General features: G+C 36.4%; 1 protein-coding gene across 3 annotated transcripts in view; it reads left to right on the top strand.

Annotated features, from left to right (window-relative positions):
* The window catches only part of LOC149212073 (MADS-box protein SOC1-like), a 479,791-nt gene that overhangs the window by 97,954 nt on the left and 358,254 nt on the right, over positions 1-23,583 (top strand). For all 3 annotated transcript variants that reach the window (XM_089391691.1, XM_089391694.1, XM_089391693.1), the window contains one exon: positions 11,811-11,892. In XM_089391691.1, the coding sequence (XP_089247817.1) occupies positions 11,811-11,892 (82 nt within the window). The remainder of the gene's footprint in view (positions 1-11,810; positions 11,893-23,583) is intronic.

The following is a 23,583-nucleotide window of genomic DNA, read 5'->3' on the forward strand; positions in this document are numbered from 1 at the left end:
CAGCTTGGGCCCTTAGGCATGGGCAGTGATGGAGGGCTGAGATGGTATCATAACCCACAGGTCCCAAGACTTAGGTGGCACTTGGATCCAGGTGAACCTATTAAGGGAAGGATTGGCCAGAGGATTGCTTGGGATCCAGGTATCAAAGGATCCATTCAAGATCATTTAGCATGGAGGCGTGGAATAATACATTGGTTTGTATGGGGTCCTGGTATTAGTATACAAATTCTTTTGTTGTGAATAAAAGTGGATTGCTTGAGGGCAAGCAATTTTTGGGCAAGAGGATTTGTAATATTCCCTTTTCTAGATATGGTCAAAATGGACGGATTCTACCCATGGTAGTTATCGTGGTATTTGCCCATGGTATCTGTCTATGGTATTATCCTTTGTTTTTCAAGGGAAAGCAATAAAATAAGGTTTCTAGAGAGTCCATCGGGCCTATAAAAGGAGATAGGAGTTAGGCATTAGGATCATCTTGAGTTGTCTATCTATTTGTGTTTTGTTGAAAACTCGGCTTGGCCAATTCTAGTTTCACCCCTGGACGAAAATCCCGTGGAGACTTTGTTGGGTGGATCCACCGAGGGTTCACGTTTGTGCTTCAATGTCTTTTCTTGTGCATTGAGCAGTCGTTTATGTCGAGGCAAGGGCTCCATTACTTTTCTTGTATTTGGGCATGTCTCGTTTTCTAAGTATTAATTGAAATATGCGTTGCATTTTTCTAAGTATTAATTGAAGTAAGCATCGCATTCTTGTTTGATGTTTTTTATTACAAGCATTTTTATTAGAACACCTAAATGTGACAAATCTTTTATATTTCATTGTCTAGGATCTTACAAGGCATTAAGCGTAACAACAGAAACTTATTTACGCTTAATTGGACACCAAATCACATATGTTCATTACAAGTACAATGTAAATCACATCTCATCATCATCAATACAATCAGGGCGTTGTCCACTGACGCTACAAATTCGCCTAGATCACAATTTTCTGCTGGAATCTGGTAAAAAAAATGAAAAAGTCAGAATGCTGGAGAGTTTGAATCGTCATTTTGATGGTAAGAATGGATTTAGCACCATCAAAAACCCTGGGGCACCCAAAATCTTAAGTTTGACAGCTTTAACCCAGATTTTCAAAAATTTCTGCGAGATTTTATCATAATCTTACTGGAATTTCTATTATTTCCTAGGCTAATTGTGAGTTTTTTAGCTTACTACACATAAATATCATATCACTTAATCTAACACAAAAACACATATATTCATTACAAGTACAATGTAAATCACATCTCATCATCAATAGAATCAACACATAAATATCATATCACTTAATCTTACACCACACTTGTTCATTACAAGTACAATGTAAATCACATCTCATCATCATCAATACAATCAACACATAAATATCATATCCATATAATCACCATGAATCATTCCCAATACAATCAACACATAAATAACATATCCATATAATCACCATGAAACATGCCCATCTGCAATGATAATATGTTCGAGGGCAGCCTACAACCTAACACCCTATCAAAATTCTATAGAGAAAAGTGCATATCATATACAAGAAGTTTGAGCAAGATGGAAACTTGGTTGGGTTGCACCAAACCTAGCAAAGCTACAAAACGCATACCATGAGCGTACTCCGATCACCACCCAAATGTTGGCATCTGTTCACTAGACCTGGTTCACCTACTGGATTACTTGGATGCTCCATTGGGTGAGTCCTTGGACCCTTCTCCTCTGCTACACACTAATTCCACCCTTTGGCAGCTTCTCCCAAACTATCGTGACTCAACTCCACCCAAAATGGCTTCCTAGATTATCCACTCAACTCCACCTATCCTTTTTAGTTGACAGCCAGTTTGTGCCACCTCGCTATCTCAACTAGGTCAGTTCAACCCTTCGGACCTACCACAAGCTTGACAGATATGCCGCAAGCCTTGGATGTTAGGCTTCTTGGAACTGCAGTCGTGTGGATAAGGGTTTCGGACCGCTACTCCAAAAAGAATAGCGAAAATATGGTTTTGGTCCTTCCTTGTGCAGACAAGGCTTTCGGCCCGCTACTCTCAAAACAACAACGAAAATATGATTTTGGTCCTTCCTCACCCAAGTGTAGACCTTGGGTAAGAGAGTGATTCATGTCACATGAGACATCCCAAGAAACCAATACCCAAAATCTTTCGGTTCTCCTACAGCTGTACCCTGTCACCCCTCCGTTTGGATCTGCTAAAAATAGAAGAATCAAATTAATTTAATTAAACTTGGGCAACTCACGGGTGTGGAACACTGCCTGGAGACTACCTCTGCAGAACATGCTCTTCCATTACAATCATTACGTGAGAAATATATAATTTAAACACAATTAGGGAAGTTGAAACAACACCGAAGAAATTAGGAACAAACTCCTAATTTAAGGTTCGGTTGAACCGTCACTCCATTAATACATTTCATCATTAATCTCAACACTCCCCCTTAATGGAGAAATGGATTCACACATATGCCTAACACTTCCTTAAACAATTCAAACTTGATTCTACCAAGAGTTTGGTAAAAATATCAGCAACATTGTCACAACTATTACAATACTCAATATGGATTTCTTTTGACTGAACTTTCTCCGTAACAAAATGAAACTATGTATCAATATGCTTTGTGTTCTCATGAAATACTGGATTATTTGTAAGTTTTATGGAGCTCTAGTTGTCGCATTTGATCAATGTTGCAACCTTTTATTCTTCTCCAACATTAAAGAGAAGTCTCCTCAACCAAACTACTTCACATGTTGCTGCACACGTAGCTTGATATTCAGCTTCCGCAAAAGACAAGGATATTGTGTTCTGCTTTTTGTTGCTCCATGTAATGACCCCAGATCCAATGCTAAATGCTTAGCCTGTTATGGATCGTCTGTCATCTACATTTCTAGCCCAATCGGTGTTTGAAAAACCTGTCAATTTAACATCACATGAATTAATATAAACAATACCAAAATCTAAGGTTCCCTGGAGATACCTTAAAACATATTTTGCTACAACCCAATGGCTCTCAAGGTGCTTTGACATAAATTGGCTCAATGCACTGGCTGCGTAAGCCATATCTGGCCTAGTTGTGGTCAAGTAGATTAGACTCCCAACCAACTGCCTATACAAAGTCGCATCTGCCTCTTTAGATCCATCATCATTATGAAGTTTTATATTCTGCTGTAAAGGTACTGCTGCTATTCTGCACTGATCCATTCTGAACTTTTCCAGTAAGCTCCTGAAATACTTACTGTGGGACAGAAAAGTTTGTCGAGAATCCCTCTAGACTTCCAAACCCAAATAGTAATGGAGCTCTCCAAGGTCTTTCATCTCAAAGACTTGTGACATCTGCTCCTTGATTTCTATAATGAGATTATCTGCATTCCTAAAATGATTACATCATCTACCTATAAAGAAATCAAAACAATCCTTGCCACTTTATCAAACACGGTATAAATATTAGGGTCATTCTTACCTCTTTTATAACCATGCTACAGGAAAAATGAATCAATTTTGTCATACCATGACTTGGGTGCTTGTTTTAGTCCATACATCGCTTTCTTCAACCTACAGACTAAATGTTCTTTACCCTCTTTGACAAACCCCTCAGGTTGCACTAAGTAGACTTCTTCTTTTAAGTCCCCATTTAAAAAAGCAGATTTAACATCTAGCTCGTGAATCATCCACTGGTGTTTGGTAGCTAAAGAAATTATCATTCTGATTGTGTTTAGCTTAGCTACAGAGGCAAATGTTTCATCATAATCTATGCCTTCTTGCTGCGAATACCCCTTTGCAACTAGCCTAGGTTTATATTTAACTATGCTCCCATCTGCTTTAAATTTAGCCTTATACAACCATTTGGATCCTATGGGTTGTTTTCCTTCAGGTAGTTTAACTAAATCCCAAGTTTTGCTTTTGAGGATTGACTCATATTCCTCCTCCATAGCAGCCCTCCATTCACTATATTGACTAGCTTCTTTAGAACTAGAGTGTTCAACAGCATTCATCATACTAGTTATAAAAGCATTTTCCCTATATCTTGCTTGGAACTGAACATTCCTACCCAATCTCCTGAGTGGTGGGGTAGATTCAAACCTTGTTTGATCATCCTTTTGTGGACTTGGCTTGACAACTACATCATCTTCTTTCCTTTCCTGTTGTGTTGTTGTTGCTGCTGCTCATTGTTGTCACCTGATTTATGACTTCCTTCTTCCACCAACATGGGCACGTGCCATTCTTCATTAGCACTCTCATGGCTTCCATCATTAACTTGCTCATGAAAAACTACATCTCTGCCTGCAAAAAAAACTTTATGAGTAGAGGGATTAAACAGCTTGTAAGCCTTAAATTCTCTACAATACCCAACAAAAATACATTTGACGGCCTTTGAATCCAGTTTCTTTCTATCTCCCTTTGAGACATGAGCAAAGGCTTTACTACCAAAAAATATCAAATGCTTAATTGCAGGCTTTATAGCCAAATAAAGCTTCAAAAGGAGTTTTGAAATATAAACTTCTTGTTGGACTCCTATTCTTTATATATACCGCAGTATTAATTGCTTCAGCCCAAAACCCATTAGAAATATTCTTGCCTTTTAACATACTGCGAGCACACTCCACAAGGGTTTTGTTCTTCCTCTCTGCAATCCCATTCTGTTGAGGATTTTGGGGTACTGTAAACTATTGTTGTATCCCATGATATTTGCAGCATTTGAGGACACAAGCTTTCTTGTACTCTCCCCCTTGAACCGAGAGGAGAATCCTGATGCATTTACCTGTTTGCTTTTCAGCCATACTTTTGAACTCCTTGAAGTATTTGAAATTGTGGTTCTTCTTCCTGAGGAAATACGCGCAACTAAATCTAGTACATTCATCAACAAAGAGTAAAAAAATAGTAAAAAATAGTGAAAGAACAAGCTCTGGTACCATGCTAAAAACAGAAGAATCAAATTAATTGAATTAAACTTGGGCAACTCACAGGTGTGGAATACTAATTTGAGACTGCCTCTACATAACACGCTCTACCATTACAATCATTACATGAGAAATATATAATTTACAAAGAATTAGGGAAGTTGAAACAACAGCCTAGAAATTAGCAACAAACTCCTAATCTAAGGTTTGGTTGAACCGTCACTCCACTAATACATTTCATCATTAATCTCAACAGGATCTGTGGCTGTGCTAGGTATTCAAGCTCATTGTTCTTGCTTCTTCGCTTGCACTTTGCTAACTCCTGTCCATCATTTGGTTGCCAATATATACGAGTCGTGCAATCAAAATGGTTGTGCCCTTTCTGTTACTTCCAGCCTACACATGGCTCGCTAATACAGGAGCATCCGAACACCTCAAAAAAAAATTAGAGAAAGAGACACGTGGACGACCACATGGACAACCAAGCCAACCTTGAACAAGATTCGGTTAATGAACTAATTTTAGTTAAAAAAATCAGTTAAAATTGAATGTATCTAAATGTATGTATAACAAGAACTTAAGGATTCATGAGTGAATCAAGAAAGGGAGGAAAAAGAAAAATTGTGCATGTGAGAGAGGGCAAAATGTAGTTGTTGGAGAGTTCTTGATTAAGGCTGAGATGCCTTAAGTTGTAACCAAGTTGTAAATAATGAAAATGTGTTTTTGTGAATTTAGACGGAAATGCTTCATAATGAATTTTTGTCTGCGTATGTGTAATTACCTTGTTTGAAGGGCCCAATTCTCTGTGTCAGTCAAATATACATTGCAAGTAATCTCTGAGGTGAATACATTTGTTCCAGCGTGAGAAGTAATAGGGAAAAACAACTTAAGGTGAATAGGGACTTGAGTATCCAAGAAGGGAGAACTCGACCAAAGAACCACGGAACACCCCCTGTAAACATTTCTTAATTAAGTAATGGAATCCTTTTTTTATTATGTCGTTGTATCTGAGTGCAAGCATTTTATTCCACCAGCACATGTAAAATCCTCGAGAGGGAAATGTGCGAGTTAGTGTTGATATAGTACCGTGAAATTCCGCTCACAATTTACGCTACACTGAGTGTAAATTTGAGAGGGCTTGTTCAAGGAGGTCATGTCTAATTCTGGTTTGAATTGGGTTGAGCACAAGCGTCGAGTGACGTTTGGACATAGGATGGAAAGGCCGAGGAGTTTTGGGTTAAACAACATAAAGTCCGGGATGTTCATGTTACTGGAGACCAGGGTTTCGAGAAATTTGACTTGGAAATGAAGAGTAGCGCAGCGGATAGGATTTGTGGGCCCATAACCCATAGGCCTCGAGAACGTTTTATTGGGGAAATGGGATTTTGGGTTCGCCCGAAATCTCGTCACCATCAGGTGGTATCAGAGCGAGAAAAGATTTCCTGTGGAAAGGAGTTTTTGCATGAGAAGAAAGAAGAGGTACATTTTTTCTGAAGATTTGTAAGCTTGTATTTTTTTTTAATTTATTTTGTGAAGGTGAGAAAATTGCAGCAAACCTGGAGCAGGAGTGCTCAATTGGTTTGAGAGGAGAGAACCACGATGATTCCGAGAGGACTAAGCTCAGGAGAGAAGCTTGGTAGGGCATCTGGTAGCAGGGAGGACTTACTATTGCAGAGGTTTGGTTGCAGCTCACATGAAGGCAGTTCCACTAAAGAAGTGAAACAGTGGGTAAAATTGCTAAGGAAACGCATATGACCAGGAGGTCATAATTTTTTTGTACCTCGGGAGCATATGACCAAGAGGTCATAATTTTTGTACCTTAGGAGTCTAATGCAGAAGCATCCAAACACCTCAAAAAAAAATAGAGAAAGAGACACGTGGATGACCACATGGACAACCAGGCCAACCTTGAACAAGATTCGGTTAATGAACTAATTTTAGTTAAAAAAAATCAGTTAAAACTGAATGTATCTGAATGTATGTATAACAAGAACTTAAGGATTCATGAGTGAATCAAGAAAGGGAGGAAAAATAAAAATTGTGCGTGTGAGAAGGAAAAATGTAGTTGCTAGAGAGTTCTTGATTAAGGCTGAGATGCCTTAAGTTGTAACCGAGTTGTAAATAATGAAAATGTGTTTTTGTGAATTTATATAGAAATGATTCATTGTGAATTTTTGTCTGCGTATGTGTAATTACCTTGTTTGAAGGGCTCAATTCTCTGCGTCAGTCAAATATACATTGCAGGTAATCTCTGAGGTGAATACATTTGTTCCAACGTGAGAAGTAACAGGGAAAAACAACTTAAGGTGAATAGGGACTTGGGTATCCAAGAAGGGAGAGCTCGGCCAAAGAACCACGGAACACCCCCTGTAAACATTTCTTAATTAAGTAATGGAATCCTTTTTTTTATTATGTCGTTGTATCTGAGTGCAAGCATTTTATTCGACCAGCTCATGTAAAATCCTCGAGAGGGAAATGTGCGAGTTAGTGTTGATACAGTACCGTGAAATTCCCCTCACAATTTACGCTACACTGAGTGTAAGTTTGAGAGGGCCTATCTGAGGAGGTCATGTCTAATTCTGGTTTGAATCGGGTTGAGCACAAGTGTCGAGTGACGTTGGGACATAGGATGGAAAGGCAGAGGAGTTTTGGGTTAAACAACATAAAGTCCGGGATGTTCATGTTACTGGAGACCAGGGTTTCGAGAAATTTGACTCGGAAATGAAGAGTAGTGTAGCGGATAGGCTTTGTGGGCCCATAACCCACAGGCCTTGGGAACGTTTTATTGGGGAAATGGGATTTTGGGTTCGCCCGAAATCTCGTCACCATCACTCGCACCCTGTTGATGTGATTGAAGTTATTCCCCACCAACTACTCAACAATACAACCTCTTTCCCCCTCAATTGAACTCGTCTCAGACTGATACAATTAAACATGTGGCCCAACCATTGTGCACCCTCATCTCGTCCTCCCTCATCTCCTTGTCCTGCCACATTGTGTAGCTTTGTTGTGCACTCAGCTCCTCTGGGCAACATGCGCAACTCGGTTGGGCCGTGCCATGGCATGCAGTTGACCCACACTCTGAGATCCCAACTCAACATATGTATTATCATGCTATAGGTTGTGCGCTCGATTGCACGCTCTCATTTGACAAGTGAAACTCATTCAGTCCAACCTCATTTAGTTATGTGCACACTCCCTGATTTGCACATTGAACATGCAATCTCCGCAAATGCCCAAACTATGAAGCCCCAAATTTCTTACTAACGCCAAAATATCAAGCTTCAGACTGCATGGGATGGAAACCCACACTAGTCAACGATGCCACTTTGTTCTCCAAGTAGGTCATGGGCGATGTAGGCACATGAATTAATCTGAGGTTTTGACATCCTCCCCAACTCAAATTGTTGTTGTCGCGGGAAATGCTCCATCCAGTGAACTCTCCAAGCCACTAATCAAACTCCAAATTCCATATGAATTGCCATACCATTAATTGTACCTCCATGCATCATCTGCCAATGCATACCCCTGGATGCCTCCATGTGGTGGATCCCCCGTGTCTCTATCTAATCAGGTATGTAACATCATCATAGTGCCAAATCTACAATAATCACATCACCACACAATTGCAACGACCTTGAATTTCAATCCTATCCATGTAGCTACTTAATCATCCTACTCTACTTAGAGGAAAGTTACCCTAAGGAACTCCATCATATTAACCCGCCATCCAGATTGTGACAACGAGCCAAACTCCCATGTTTGAATGTGAAGGTGAGGTAGGGTAATCATCGTGACCACCACTAGTATCTCCATCCTCAATCTTTCTTGTTAGAAAAACTCCTTCATTCCTGTATGTGAGTTATATCAATAAAGGAAAATGGGACTTGATTTTATCTTACGCCTTCTTTATGTGTCATTCCAACTTTGGATCTTGGGTCCATTATCTCTCTCTTAGGGTTTTTATGTAAGAATTAATCTCTTGTTTTTCATTGTGTATACCAAGGTAATCTCCTCCTTGGCCACTCTTCTCGGTCAAGGGTGTCTCTGTCATATCCTCTATAAAATAATTATGCATCTTCATCCCCTCAACAACTCTTTATCTTGGTTTCAATGTCTCTCCCAAAACTTTATCTCTTAAAGATACTAAGATCTGTGCATGGTGTGAAAGAATAGACTCTGCACAATCTATCCAAGAATGAGCTAAAATACCTCCATCTAAATGTCGATTTACATTGCCAATCATGTGAATAGAAGTAGCTCTAGCTCCCAAATCAATGTCCCTTCTCATGGTCCACACTGCTATTGGATAAAATCTTGATAGAATGACCAAAAAGTGCACATATGGAGTTGGCACACTTAGCTTTTCTCTCAAAAACTCCTGCTCTAGAACCAAATCATAATTGTCAAGTTGCACAATGCTAAACCTTGTCCTTCCTTGTCAATCTCTAAGTTGGATTGAGACATCATCATTTCTACAATTTACTTGTAGATCAAACAACCAAACTAGGCTTGTTGTAGGGCATGTCACCTGTGCTACTTGTAGTTCCTAATCCTGGTTTAGAGTAGCCCTTTTAGATTTCATACATGACTCTATAGCCCAAGTAGGCAAGGTGCTAGAATCCCTTTCATCCACTACCCCAAACTAACACAAAAATCCTTTTCATTTTTCCTCTTTGTTTCATGTTGTTAGGCTCTCTCATTTCCATTATTAGTACATACACATTGATCTTAATAAGCCATAGGGAAATCACCACTTAAATTCCATTTACCTTAACGTAAAGTGTAGAAAAGAGTTGGTGAGATGACTATGGCCATTTCTTAGTTCCAAAAAGCTAATGACTTGTGTTTAGGACTTTAATCTAAAATTTTAGTTTGTGTGATAACATTAGACATTGTTATTACCTACAAAACCTATTTTCCTATTGTTTGTAGATAAAATACATTGTAATGGAGATATTGTTTGAAAATCCCTTACTCATTTAGTGACTCTATAATGAGAAGAAGCCCTTTTTCCTTTCTATACTTTAAAGACTATTGCTTTTTATGTGAAGCAAGAAATATTTTTATTTTTATTTATTTATTTATTTTTTTCTTCAGTACGAAAAAAGCTTGATATATATATTATATTGGTAATAGATATACATGTAGCATATTTTTTCAGATGCCATTTTGGGCAAAAAAAACAAAATATAGAGCCCATGATATCAATAGTTTACTGTGACCCTGAAAAAAACAAGAGTCAAGTATATATCAGCAGCAAAAGTCTATGGAGTAGACCAAAATATCAGTTGTAGCTGTATTGTTGAGTAGCCATCTTGTTGAAAAAAGATAGTCCCCTCTCTCAAGAAAATCTGTAGCAACTGAAGGACCTGTAGCATATGAAATCAATCGAGAGAAGAAAAAGTTTTATCAAAAATAATACAGCTTGGTCAGTAGAGATATGAAAAAAGGAAAAGACTTTTGTTTTGTAATGACACCAGCTAACGAGGAGCCTCAGGAAAGTCCCTCGTAGAGAACATTGCTTTTGCCTAGTGGCCAGGCATACAACTTCAAAATTTCCAAAAAAAGACATTTATGCTTCCTTGCAAAACTAAACCAGATTGTCAGCCTTTTTGGGAAACTTTGCTGAATGTTCATTCTCCCAAAAAGAAATCATGGGAAAATTATACCTTATCAACCTATATAACAATATTTTACCAAAAAAACAAAAAACTTTGATAGACTTGCATAGAAAAAGTTAACACGGATTTGGAAGTCTCTCCATGTCGTATATGGTTTGCTCCCATGTGAAGCAAAAAATATTTGTGAAGGCAATGGAAGTTCATCTTCGCGATTCCACTCCAATCTATTCTACTTTTATTCTTCATGTGAAGATTTCCGGGAAAAATACAGATTTCTTGCAAAATACATTTCATGTTTACAACACCATGTGCGGTTTAATTTTGTAGACATCTCGAGATTTCCACATCAGGAATCTAGCGTTTATTGGAGTGATTATTTAAAAACCATTTACAAGTGTAGTCAATCTATGGTTTGTATATATATATATAATATTATAAAAATCGTAAATATATATATATATATATATATATATATATATATAATATTATAAAAATGGAAATGTTTTCACATTCATTTAATGGTAAGGCTTCCAAATTTATATGACGACATTCCTTTCATGGTAAAGCATTATATTAATATGAAGCCATTTCTAGTTCTAAATTATTTGAAGTTGGATGATGTCATCTAATTGGCTTTTCCTTTTGGTATTTATCCAAATTTACTGTCTTTGGAGTGCCTTAAGGATTTGATTGAGTATGTACAATGTCGTATCTTTTAGTGGTTATTAAGGATGTTAGTTTTGTTGAAGATACATATGGAACATTTATGTATACCATTTTTTTTCCATTAAATATGAAATTTTCAAGTGATATTTTTAAATACATATATGAAATTTTCAATTGATATTTTTAAATACATTTATGAATGATTTTGATAAGTTACTGGTGAAAAATTAATATATCACAATTTTATTTTCATTTTAATCAGATAATATTAAAATTTTATTGTCATTATAATTAGATAATATAAAATATAAATTGTAAATTATTAATAAAAATATTTATTTTAAAAACATATATATGAAAGAAAATGTTCCTATATTTTTAATATAGTTTTTTTATAACAATATTAATTCTAAAAATTAATTAAAAATTCACACATTTAAATAATTATTTATTTTCTAGATATATTTTTTTCATTTTTTTGAAATATTTTATATTAAATTTTTAGTTCATTTTCAATAAAAATTCATAATATTTAATGGAAAGTTTTTAATATATTATTTTTTCTTTTATGTGAAGTATGCAAAAGATGTTGGAGAGATATCAAAAATATTCAGAAGAGTTTGACATAAATAACACTACGAAGGAGCATGATATTCAGGTATTTTTTTTTTAGTATATGTGAATAATTTTGGTGAATAAGTTCATTTTATTTACTTATTTTTTAAATTATAAGTACCTATTATATTTATCGAAATTTTCTCTTTTATTTTGACAATATTGTTCTTTGGGAAAGGAGTCATTAAAATCTTGAAAAACAACTAAGAATCCTGTAATATTTCTGATCTAATATGGGTATCCAGTGGGTTTCTTTGATGTCACAACAAATTAAAACATATTTGATAGTGGGGCTTACATTGTGATAAAACTAGGTCTGTATTATCAATTTTATTAGAATAGTGATTCATGTACAAACACTCAAGCAAATATCATTTCTCTTTTGGGAGTATTATATTGTGAAAAATTGTTATCTATTGAGACATTGGATTCATCCGGGGATTCAAAAGCTACTATTGAATGGGCGAATAAAAAGCCTTATTTTTATCCTCCCATACTCATTAACTAGCTTAAAGAATTAGGATGTTGCTTGGTCATTTCTGTTGGGTGATTTTTTCTCATATATATAGGGAACATAGTGGTATTGTTGATGCTCTCTCAAAGATGGGATGTACATCAACTACTCTTCTCAAAGTGGGAGATCAACTACATTGCTTACTGCAATGGAAAATTTCAACAGATTGGGAAAATCCTATTCACATAGGTTCCACTTATTGATGTGGATATTTAGGTTTCCATATTTAGTTAATGTCATACTCATATATATATATGTGTGTGTGTGTGTGTGTGTGTTAAGACTTCTTAAGGGATAATTTTTAAAAAATCTAGAATATGTGCTTACAAATCTTTTACAGTCAGAACACTAAAAATGGTGATTTTCAGAAGATTTTTTCATATGTAAACAAAGTATTTGTAGTAGTACCAATATGATCTTACTCAACATTAATTAATTTGGTATGGTTGTTTATTTCAAAATAGGTCTTCCAGAATTTTAATTTTATTATCAATAATTATTAGGTGGCTGATAGAGATTTAACCTTCATGGAATATGCTAAAATGCCATAATGTTCATAGTAGTACCAAAAGTGCAAAGTATAACTAATAGATGAAATGACCCTTTTGTGTGTATGTTTTAACCCTGTACAGAAATTACGTGCAAACAAATTCTTAAACATAAAATATACAAATGGCGAGAACATAAAACAAATACATAGAAATTGCCCTTGGATCCCAAAACCAGGACGACTAGATTGATTTTACAATACATATATATACATGTCGAAGCATTCATAAATCCCAATCCATTAACCCTCAATTAGAACATAATTGTAGTTCCCTTGACCAAACTACAAAATACCATGGGTCGAAAAACGTCATGCCCAAAACCATGTGCAAAACCCATGCACAAAACCATGGGTAGGTCCGTCCACCATCTTTGGGTGTGCATATATATAGAAGAAAAAAATCTCAGTGTGTTGCCCCAGACCCTGTACATGGGGGCTACCGCCACCGTCCCCTTGTGACCCCCCTACTGCGCCCAACACAATGAACATGGGGGGTTTTCACCCCCCTATGACCTCCCGTGCTTGCGACTAGTCATGGAAAGAATATAACACACACCTAACATTGCAAACACTTTTTCTGGTTAAATTTTTCCAAAATTGGATAGAGAGTTTTAAGAATCACAAGTTTAAGTTGTTTAATCTACAAAGTTCAAGTGCCTTGGGGTTTGTAAGACGCTGAATTCGTTTATGGATTCAAAAATGCATTTTAAACAACAAGAAATCACAATCTTGCTAGAAATTGTAATATCAAATTTTTGCCAAAAAACCATTTCGTTTATTAGTTGACTAAATATTTAAAGATGAGGGATTAAAATTCATCTCCAATTTAGTTATGTTCTTTTACTCAGTTTATATTAAATTAATTAATTAAAGAAAATGTCATATCAACCAATCTCATATTGGGCATGTGGTATTGATAAGCCATGGTATTATATCAAAGGCTATTTAATAATTTCCATAAAAGTGGAGGTGAATCTCCATAGTGAACTGAAGCTTTGATATATATCAATAAAGCACGTTTATATTGACTAGTAAAAAAGATCCCATAATAATTTTCTTTTCATCCACCATATACAACCAACAAACTGAATATTAGTAACAATAGAGAAATCAAAAGAGCAAAGTTTAACATTCCATGCGCCCAAGCTCTCCATAAGAGATATTCCCAATTCCAACACTTCGCAAAAATTAGAAATGACAACATAGTCCAACACCACAGTAGCAACCAACTTTATCCAAGCAGAGCATAACCACTCTGGTACTAAGAGGAGATTTGAATACCACAATAGCAACCAACTTAACCTAGGAGACCATAACCATGCCGATGCTAAGAGCAGTTTTGAATGCCACAACAATTACCAACATACAAGCTATGCATGCTCCACATTACACCAAAATAGTATGCCACAACGACAACCAACTTACCTCAAGAGACCATAACCACTCCTATGCTAAGAAGAGAGTGAATCTCCATAGTTAAGAATATTGTTACATGTTTTTAAAAATGTATATATATGTTTAACTAATATATTTGTTATTTTTATAATTAAAATAATACTACTTTAAAATAAAGTTATAATTATTTAATTATTATGGTTTATTTCTAAACTAATTTTTAAAATTTGGACAATGTGAGATGTATTATCGGTTAAATGTTTTGAGGTTTACTATGGATTGTTTATCAGCGATTTAATTTTTATGGCTTCCCTAGTAATTATCATAATTAGTTAAACTTATCCCAACATAAAAATATTATTTATATAAAATTTAGAAAAATATGTTTTGAAATTTACTATGGATTTTTTATAAGCCATTTAATTTTTATGTGTGCCCTAGTAATTATCATAATTAGTTAACTTATCCCAAGATAAAAATATTATTTATATAAAATTTAGAAAAAGCTAACAAAAATATTGTCTAATAATTATATATATTTTTAATTAACCCATGAAAAATAGTGTTTAAGAATAAACTTAATATTTTGAAAATAAATAAAGTTTATTTTTATTATTGTTAATCTAATTCACAAGGATTTGAATTTTGAATCTTATACTTTACATATTACTTCATAATAAAGTAATTACAGATTGAATTATACTTATAAACAATTTTATTATTTTTTGAATATAAAATAAAACTTCAAATTTATAATTTGTTTTAAGTAAATAAATGAAAGTGAAAATTATGATTAAAAGAATAGGAAAAGATTTTAAAACCATATAAATTAATGTCCCTTTCATCTCCTCGATTATATTTCAATCTGAGTATGACTGTTCCACAAAAATATCTAAGAATGTGCCTAGCTGCTACCTAATGTACTCTTTTCGCTTCCATCATGAACTGAGTAAGAGTATTGACTACGAAACAAATGTCTGGTTTGGTGTTAACTAGATACATGAGTGACCCAATTAGCTATCTGTACAAGGTGTGGTTGACTTCCTTGTCCATTAATGTATCTATGTTTTTCCGGTTGGTAATCATGGTTATTGCCATGGGTCTGCAATCTTGCATTCTTAATCTCTTCAGAATTTCTGTAGCATATCTCCCTCGGCCAAGAAATATCTCCCCATTCTTCTAAAATATCTCTAACCCTAGAAAATATAGCATCAACCCCATATAATTCATGTCGAATTTTGTTGTAAGGTTCTTTTTGCAGTCGTGTATGAGCCCTGATGATCCTGTTAGAAACAGAGCATCTACATATAAAACCAGAATGAGAGGCTCATTCAACACCATTAGATAGTAGAGAATGGGATCTGCATCACTCTTGATGAATCCCAAATGTTGCAAGTAACTATCAACTCGATTGTACCATACCGTTGGTGCATGCTTGAGCCCATACATGGATTTCTTCAATATGCATACATAAGTGCACTTCTCATGATTTTTGAAGCCTTCAAGCTATTCTATGTACACCTCTTCTTCACCTCGTTCAACAATGTTGTCTTGATGTTCACTAGTGAATTTCCCATCCCATCTGTGGTGTTAGAGATATGACAAATGTGATAGAGGTATATCTCGCAACTGGGGTGAAGGTCTCCTCATAGTCTATTCCTTATTTTTTTGTGTACCCCTTCACCACAAATCTGGCCTTATACTTCACTAAAATGCCATCTGCAACATACTTGATCTTGTAGATCCATCTAGGATCCACAACTGATCTATCTTCGGGTTTAGGCACCACCTCCCAAACATCATTTGTCATGATAGAATTGTACTCTTCTACCATGGCATCCAACCACACTTGATGTTGTGTGGCAACCTGAAAACTGGAGGGTTCTGCAACCTAAGCCACCAAGGCCTGGTATTTGTCAAGCTACCTGTACTGCCTCTTTTTAGTTATAGGAGCTTCGAAACTCTTCTGCATCCTTCAAGGTTCGACGCACTTCCCTACTGGTCCTACCATTGGTGGTGGGAGGTCCAATATGTTCCTCCACTTGTTCCTACTGCTCTATTTGCTGATAACTTCTTGGATCTCCTACTATTGAAGAGATGCTGGTACTAGTCACTGTACTTGAATCCTGTCACTGACCCCCTGCTTGTTCTATCTACAGTCCCTGCTACTACTGGACTAACAGAGCATATGATGATTGATCTCTTGCGGGGATCTCTCGAGATCTTCTGAAATCTATGTCTTCCATGAACTTTACATCTCACCTCACTATAATCTTCCTGTTTCTAGAAATGTAGATTCTGTATGCCTTTGAGGTCTCACTATATCATACGAGATACATATTTTCTGTAGTCTGATCCAACTTATTGCGCTTCTCATCTAGGATGTGATAATAGGCCACACTCTCGAATATCCTCAAACGAGTTACCTTAGGTTTCTTCTTGGTGAAGACTCCCTCTGGCATTTTCTTCCCCAAAGCTCTATGAGGTGTCCTATTTTGAATTTACACCATTGTGTTGCATGCATATGCCCTTAGAAATGTAGGCAAAACTTGATCATACAACATGGCCTTTGCTGCCCTGACTATAGTTCTGTTCTTCCATTCCGGTACTCCATTTTGTTGTCAATTGTAGGGAGTTGTCCACTCTCTTTTGATACCTTCCTTTGCACAGAAACCCGTGAAGTCTTTATCTGTGTATTCTCCACCATTATCTAAACATAGTACCTTGATCTTTTTCCCTATGATTTTTTCAAGGATGGTAATCAATAAAGGTGAGGAAATACTCGCCACCACTAAGAGCTCTAGTGTATATAGGGCCACAAATATCTGAGTGCATCAATCCGAACACACTATTGGCTCTGACGTCACTCCTCGGAAATGTTGCTTTTATGTACTTCCCAAGTACACATCCTCGACATAGATCATCGTGCTTGGTGATAAGAGATGGAACTCTTGTTACAGTGTCTTTGAGCATCCTAAGTGCTCCATGGAGCAAGTGGCCCATCCTCCTATGCCATAGTTCGTTCAACTCCTTCCTATCAGTGCCATTGGAGAATCGATCTCCAATCTATATAGGCTATTAGTTCGAGCTCCAATATGTCTCACCTTCTTCTAGCTTAGATGCTTGACATATGCTTTATTTGCCACAAGGTATACATCGTACCCCTTGTCGTGCCATTGAGATACTGAAATTAGGTTCATACCAAATCTTGGCACATGCAATATATTAGTGGTGCTAGTGCTGGTTCCTGCTTCTATTTGAAAATATATGGTGCCTCTCCCTACTAGGGTACACTTAGTTCTGCTACCCATAGTGATCTGGATGTCCATTTTCTACTCTTAATAGCTTGAGAAATATTCCCTTTCTCCAGTCATGTGAGTTGAAACTCCACTATCAATATACCATACACCAACTAATGCCGATCCTGACAGACATGCAAACTCATCTTCCAATCTGGACGATAATTTCGAGGCTTCTTCAATATCGATAATTTCTTCTGCTCTTTGTCCTTCCTAACACTTAGTTCGTAGCTGAAAAATACATGTCACGCTCTGCATGGAAACTTATATGCTACTCCATCTGCCTTTGACAAATCTTGATCTAAAAAAAATTATTCTCTGTCGACTCACTCAAAGAATTAATTTTCCACGAAAATTTGCCCACCTAGCCAAAGAAGTGCACAACCTCTCTGGGGTATCGAACTGCTGCCTACATAGTGATTTTCGAAATCCTTTTTCTGTCTGAAATCGAGCTCTTCCTGCTTTGCCGATGCTCTGATACCATGTGAAAATTTGGTGATCCTCAATCCTATTGCAGGAACTGATATTTATTTGTTTATTTATTTTGTTTTTTTTCTTCTTGTTTTTAATATTTGTTTGTTTGTTTTTTCTGTTTGTTAAATTGATTAAACAAATTATTTGTAGTTTTCTACGGAAAATATCAAAACATATACACTGCAGCCTATACAAATAGGATTATGCGAAAAATAAATGCAAGGAAAAATACTAGCACATATATAACCATACTGACACAGTTGTTTTTGGACAATTGTCCCTAGAAAAACCCAATGTGGGAAAACCGGTGTGGCAGATGAGGGTTTCTTTTTTTAATCTTTAGCAATAATTTTTGTAGAAGACAAAAATAGTGAAAATAGAGGAAGAATCACCGAGATAAATTTACTGATGAATTTCTCACGCTCCACAACATTTTTCTGACCTTGAAGAGGACCTTCTGCCCTTTTGCTAACCTTACTGCATCACCCTTTGCATAGTGAATGCGTGGTGCCTTCGTCAGTCCTCTGCGCTGAGGAATTGCATATCTCCTCTATGCCTCCCCTTCCATATTTTTCCGCCACACTAAAACTATTACTAATTCCCTCTCTCTCTCACGTGCAACTCACTCTCTGACTCGATTTTCTCTTGCTGAACTTTAGCCACCAAGAAAATTGATCTACTTGAGAAACTGAGTATATGCTCTGGTGTATTCTCCATCTACTTATCAGCTTCTTCTTATAATCTTTTGTTGTAACGCCTATGGCAAAGATTAAAACATAGTCAATGGCCCATATTAATTCCCTGTCGATTTGTATCAGTTTCTACATGATTCTCACAATATCTCAATTAATATTGATTAATTAACCACAGTAGAGCTTTCTAAGGGCTTAATGGGTGTAGAAATCTTTAGTTTTAGAGGCATTTTAGAACCCAATATTGATATATATGCTTCAATATGCCCTTGGAATTAATTCAAACTGATTTTTAAAACAAACGTTATGCGATTTAAAAAAAAAAATACACACATTTTTCTTTCTTTTAGGAACTTGATCTTGAAATGGATGTAACTCTATAATTTCGGATCTTGAAGTTATAAAGTTTATTCCTGTGGTAGCCCTCTGAGTCTTCTTTCTAACCCAATAAGTGAGACCAAGATTGGATTCTTCAAGAAAAAGTTATGCCCAATATCCCATGATAACCTGATTATAGACTAGTTCAGTAGATCAAACTTGCACGGAGTGCCACATGTCGCTGTTTCAGATTCCAGCCTTGAAAATGATACACTAAGAGCTACATATGTCCTCTTTTTTTCACTTTTACGAAATTTAAATCTGATGCTCAGATAGAAAGTTATAACAATTTTCCATAGGTCACCTGTTTAAGATGGAATTAGGGAGTGTGCAAACACCCTAACTTCCTCAGATCATATCTTTGAAAATATAGCGAGACAAGGTTTGAAATTCCTACAGGAAGTTCATCCAGGTTTCAGATCCCTGTGGTTGCAATTTCAAATACTGAAGTTTCGTAGAAGAAATGTTATAGCGAAAATTCCATGATGACCTGTTTGAAGCAGTGAAACCTTAGAATCCAAAGCTCTCATACCAAATGTTATGCAACCAGCGCACAAATAGATAGATCGATGACTTAGAAATTACACTTTTTGAGGGGGAAACCTCCTTTACATTACATAAATGAAGAATTGTTGGATGATTCAAATGACAAGACTTCCTTTTTATATATAGGAGGCTAAGGGGTCACAATATAATTAGAGCCTACATAACAATAACAATAGTGGGCTTCTATGGGGCACAACAATAACAATAAGGGGGAACACTAACAACAATAATAAGGGGGATACACTAGTATTATAGGGATCTAACAACTTCTAATGCATTGGTGATTGATGGATAGACTCTACATTGTCTTGCAAGTGTTTCTTTATGGTGAAATTATCTTGCAAATAATGTCTAATGCATGGAATTTACTCTCATGATAGGAATTCACAATTTGTTTGATTGAATATCCTTTTTTTTGTCTAAGATTGGAAGTACCTTTCTTTTCTATTAATCATATATAGGGTAGGTAACAAAAAATATGTCCTGTGGCCTCAACCTTCCCGAAGGGAACTATGTCTGTTGGCCACCAATCAGCATCATATGCCGTCGAAAACTTAAATAGTTTTAGCATATCCATCCAAGCTAAATAAGCTATTGTATCTACTATATGTTAAACATACTCTTGTCAATGTAAATGCTATTCGACCAGATCATTGTGACAAAAAAAATAAAAAAAATCATTACTTCCTAACTTCTCAGCATTCAATCATCTGAGGATTCTATGGGAGTCAGGTCCTAAACACTCGACCTTGGCATTTCGTTCTAGAGCAGAATTTGAATTTGTTTTTCCATGTGGCCTAAATAGACATTCTGGTGGTATTGCTCACCTGTACTTCCTGGATCTCCCTTTGAATATCTTTTAAGCTAGGCCCCTCTTGCTGGGTTTGCGATGGATCCTCCAAATTCCTGGTTGTTGTCATTTCTTTTTCCAATAAGTTCTTCATGACCTAGTAGAGTTGGACTGTCTGTTTGAAGAGAGTCTGCCTACCTCGGGTGTGTCCTGGGTCTAAAAGAAGGGGTTCCCAATCCTCTGCTAGAAGTGGCTTTGTCGCAGCCTTGGCATTCAATTCTTCCTCCCATGACGAAATTAGGGACTTGACCTGTGTTGGAGTTCCCCCACTGTAGGCATGCATGAGGTTTTGCATATTTTCCTCCCCTGTTTTCCTGCCCCTCTTCCGCTAGGTCTTATTGGTCGAGGCCATCGACATTTTCCTTTTGCTGTCAGTCTATTTACAGTTGCGGCAACACCCTCTTTTCCTCGGCCTCACTTCTGCCTTCACCATGTTGCCTTTGATCAGAGTTTCCTTCAACCACAGGGACTCCCAAACTCTTGCCTTGTCCTAGAGCAGAAGTGTCAGAGTCAGAGGGAGAAGAAGATTAGATGAACCTGTAAGAGTAGTGTAAGCAAAAATGTTAAAACCAAACTAAATGTCAGTGTTTCCATCCAGCCATTCCCTATGAAGTGCAAATACTGAGTTGTGTTTCCTGGTTTGAGGTGTGAAACCCAATTTTCGCCTGACACATTTTATTGAATATCTTTCCAAATTATAACGATGGGAACTTTTACATGTGTTAGTCATTTATGACATCGAAAATTATTCCTAGTGGATAATGATTGTGTTTAATTCATGAAACTCCATTAACTAATGCTAAAGAAGGTAATTGTTGAAAGGGGTAACTAAGACTTCCTCTTTTAGTCTCCTTGAAGGTCAATTTAGCCAATTATTAGAACCCATGACTCCATACTCCCAATGGTCTAGCCACTAATCAAGTCCCTTGGTGGTCACTCACAAATTCAAATCGTAAATTTTCCTTCTTTTTCTCCTCAAAATTTCGGTCTCTCTCCTAGATCTCGTAGATGGGGCTGCATGTAAATTTTTTTAGAGGAATTTTTCAGCTCTGTTTTGAAATGGTATTGCACTGATGTCTCTTGTAGCAGCCCTCAAAGTTCCATGTGATTCCTATTGTTCATTTAAGAGAAAACTCAAGCCCTATCTCAAACTTTGAATTCCCATCTTGAATGTCATAGTGAGGGGTCTTCTTGAGGGTTTTTGCACATAGTATTCGGTGGAATAAATCACTTTGAAACCCTTTCCCTAAACTACCTTGAGCTAGTTGGCCATCGGCTTATTCCACTTGGACCTCCAACATTATTTATCTTTAGTTTCTTAATTTCGAGCACAATTTCCTACTTGCACAATTTTCTATTTTTTGCAGTTTTTTTGGGTCCTGAACTTTCGAATCCATTTTTAGGCCCTAAATAATGTTGTTTTAAGAAATAGACAAATGAAATACCAATAGATCTATTGTTTGTAGACGTTTTTTCCTCAGATAAATCTTTCTAACGAGGTATCTGTTACGTAAAAAATTAGTTAGTTATAGTAATTAGGCAAAGGGCATGATCAAAAACCATGCCCATTCACCAAGAGGCACCAATTTAAAGATGCATTCTTCAGAAGATTCCAAGGTGTAAGGGAAGAAGAGTTATTTTCAACACTCATCAAATTACGACAAAAAGGAAGTGTGGATGAGTACACTCGAGAATGGGAGACCTTAGTAACACAAGTACCCAGGTTATTAGAATCTCGTCCAATTCAATCATACATCTCTGGACTTAAAACTCATCTACAAGTAGAACTTGAGATTCATGACATTACATCAATAGAAGTAGCAAGACAAAAAGCAAAAACTACTGAAAAGAAATCTGAACAGATACTATGGTCAAAACCGGAAAAATTATATTCAAGACGAAGAATGCCCCAGTCTATAGATTGAAACAATACAAGATGTGTTCCACCACATCGTCGTGAAGGTGAAAAATCTAATGTGGAAATACAAAGGATAAAAGAAGGCAAATGCAAATGTTGTGGCAAGAAGTAGGACCCTAAACATAGGTGTGCTAAAGGAAAAGAATCAAAGAACCTATATAACTATGAAGTAACTAATGATTCAAATAGTGAGGATTCTGACATAGAAGAAGCAGAATATGCCTCAGAATTGTCTCCAGAATTAGATGACTGAAGTATTCCGTAAGTGTCACTATCAGCTATGATAGGTATATCACAACCTCAGACTCTAAAAGTGAAAGGACATATAAAGAAGAACAACGTAATGGTTCTCATCGACTCTGGTAGCACCCACAATTTCTTAGATGCAATCGTGGCAAAGAGACTCAACATTTTCTCATTTCCATTAGCAAACATGAAGGTGATGGTAGCTGATGGTAAGAAGATTGAAAAGGTAGGGAAATTCCATAAGGTCAAATTGCAGATTCAAGACTTTAATTTAGAATCTTCGTTCTTCACTGTACCATTAGGTGGAGTGGATGTGGTCTTAGGTATCCAATGGCTATGAACTCTAGGCACTTATGCTGCCAACCATCAAGTACAGTTCATAAGATTTAATTGGGGAGGGCAGAGGTACAAATTACACGGATTCCAAGCACCAAAGAATCAAATTGTATTGTCATCTCAGATGATGAAGATGATTGGAAAAGGAGCACCGGCTTATGTAGTACAATGTCACCAATTAGAAATGTTATCTGCAAATATGATTAGTCAAGCGTCACCAGAGGTTCAAGATCTAATTCAGAAGCATGAAAAGGTATTTCAAGACGTGCCTATGAAAATGCCTCCTAATAGGGAAAATACAATAGAAGTCAAAGCAGGGTTAGACCTTGTCAACATCAAGACGTATCGATATCCACATTACCAAAAGACGGAAATTGAGAGATTAATCCAAGACCTTTTAAAGTGTGGGATCATCTCGGAAAGTAAAAGTCTGTATGCTGCTCTAGTGGTATTGGTAAGGAAGAAGGATGGTTCATTCCGGCTATGCATTGACTATAGAGGATTAAACAAAATAACGATTAAAAACAAATTCCCAA

This window comes from Pinus tabuliformis, chromosome 1_1, assembly GCF_031772625.1.
Source record: "Pinus tabuliformis cultivar Carrire ecotype Pingquan chromosome 1_1, CPIR1, whole genome shotgun sequence".
Lineage (NCBI taxonomy): Eukaryota > Viridiplantae > Streptophyta > Pinopsida > Pinales > Pinaceae > Pinus > Pinus tabuliformis.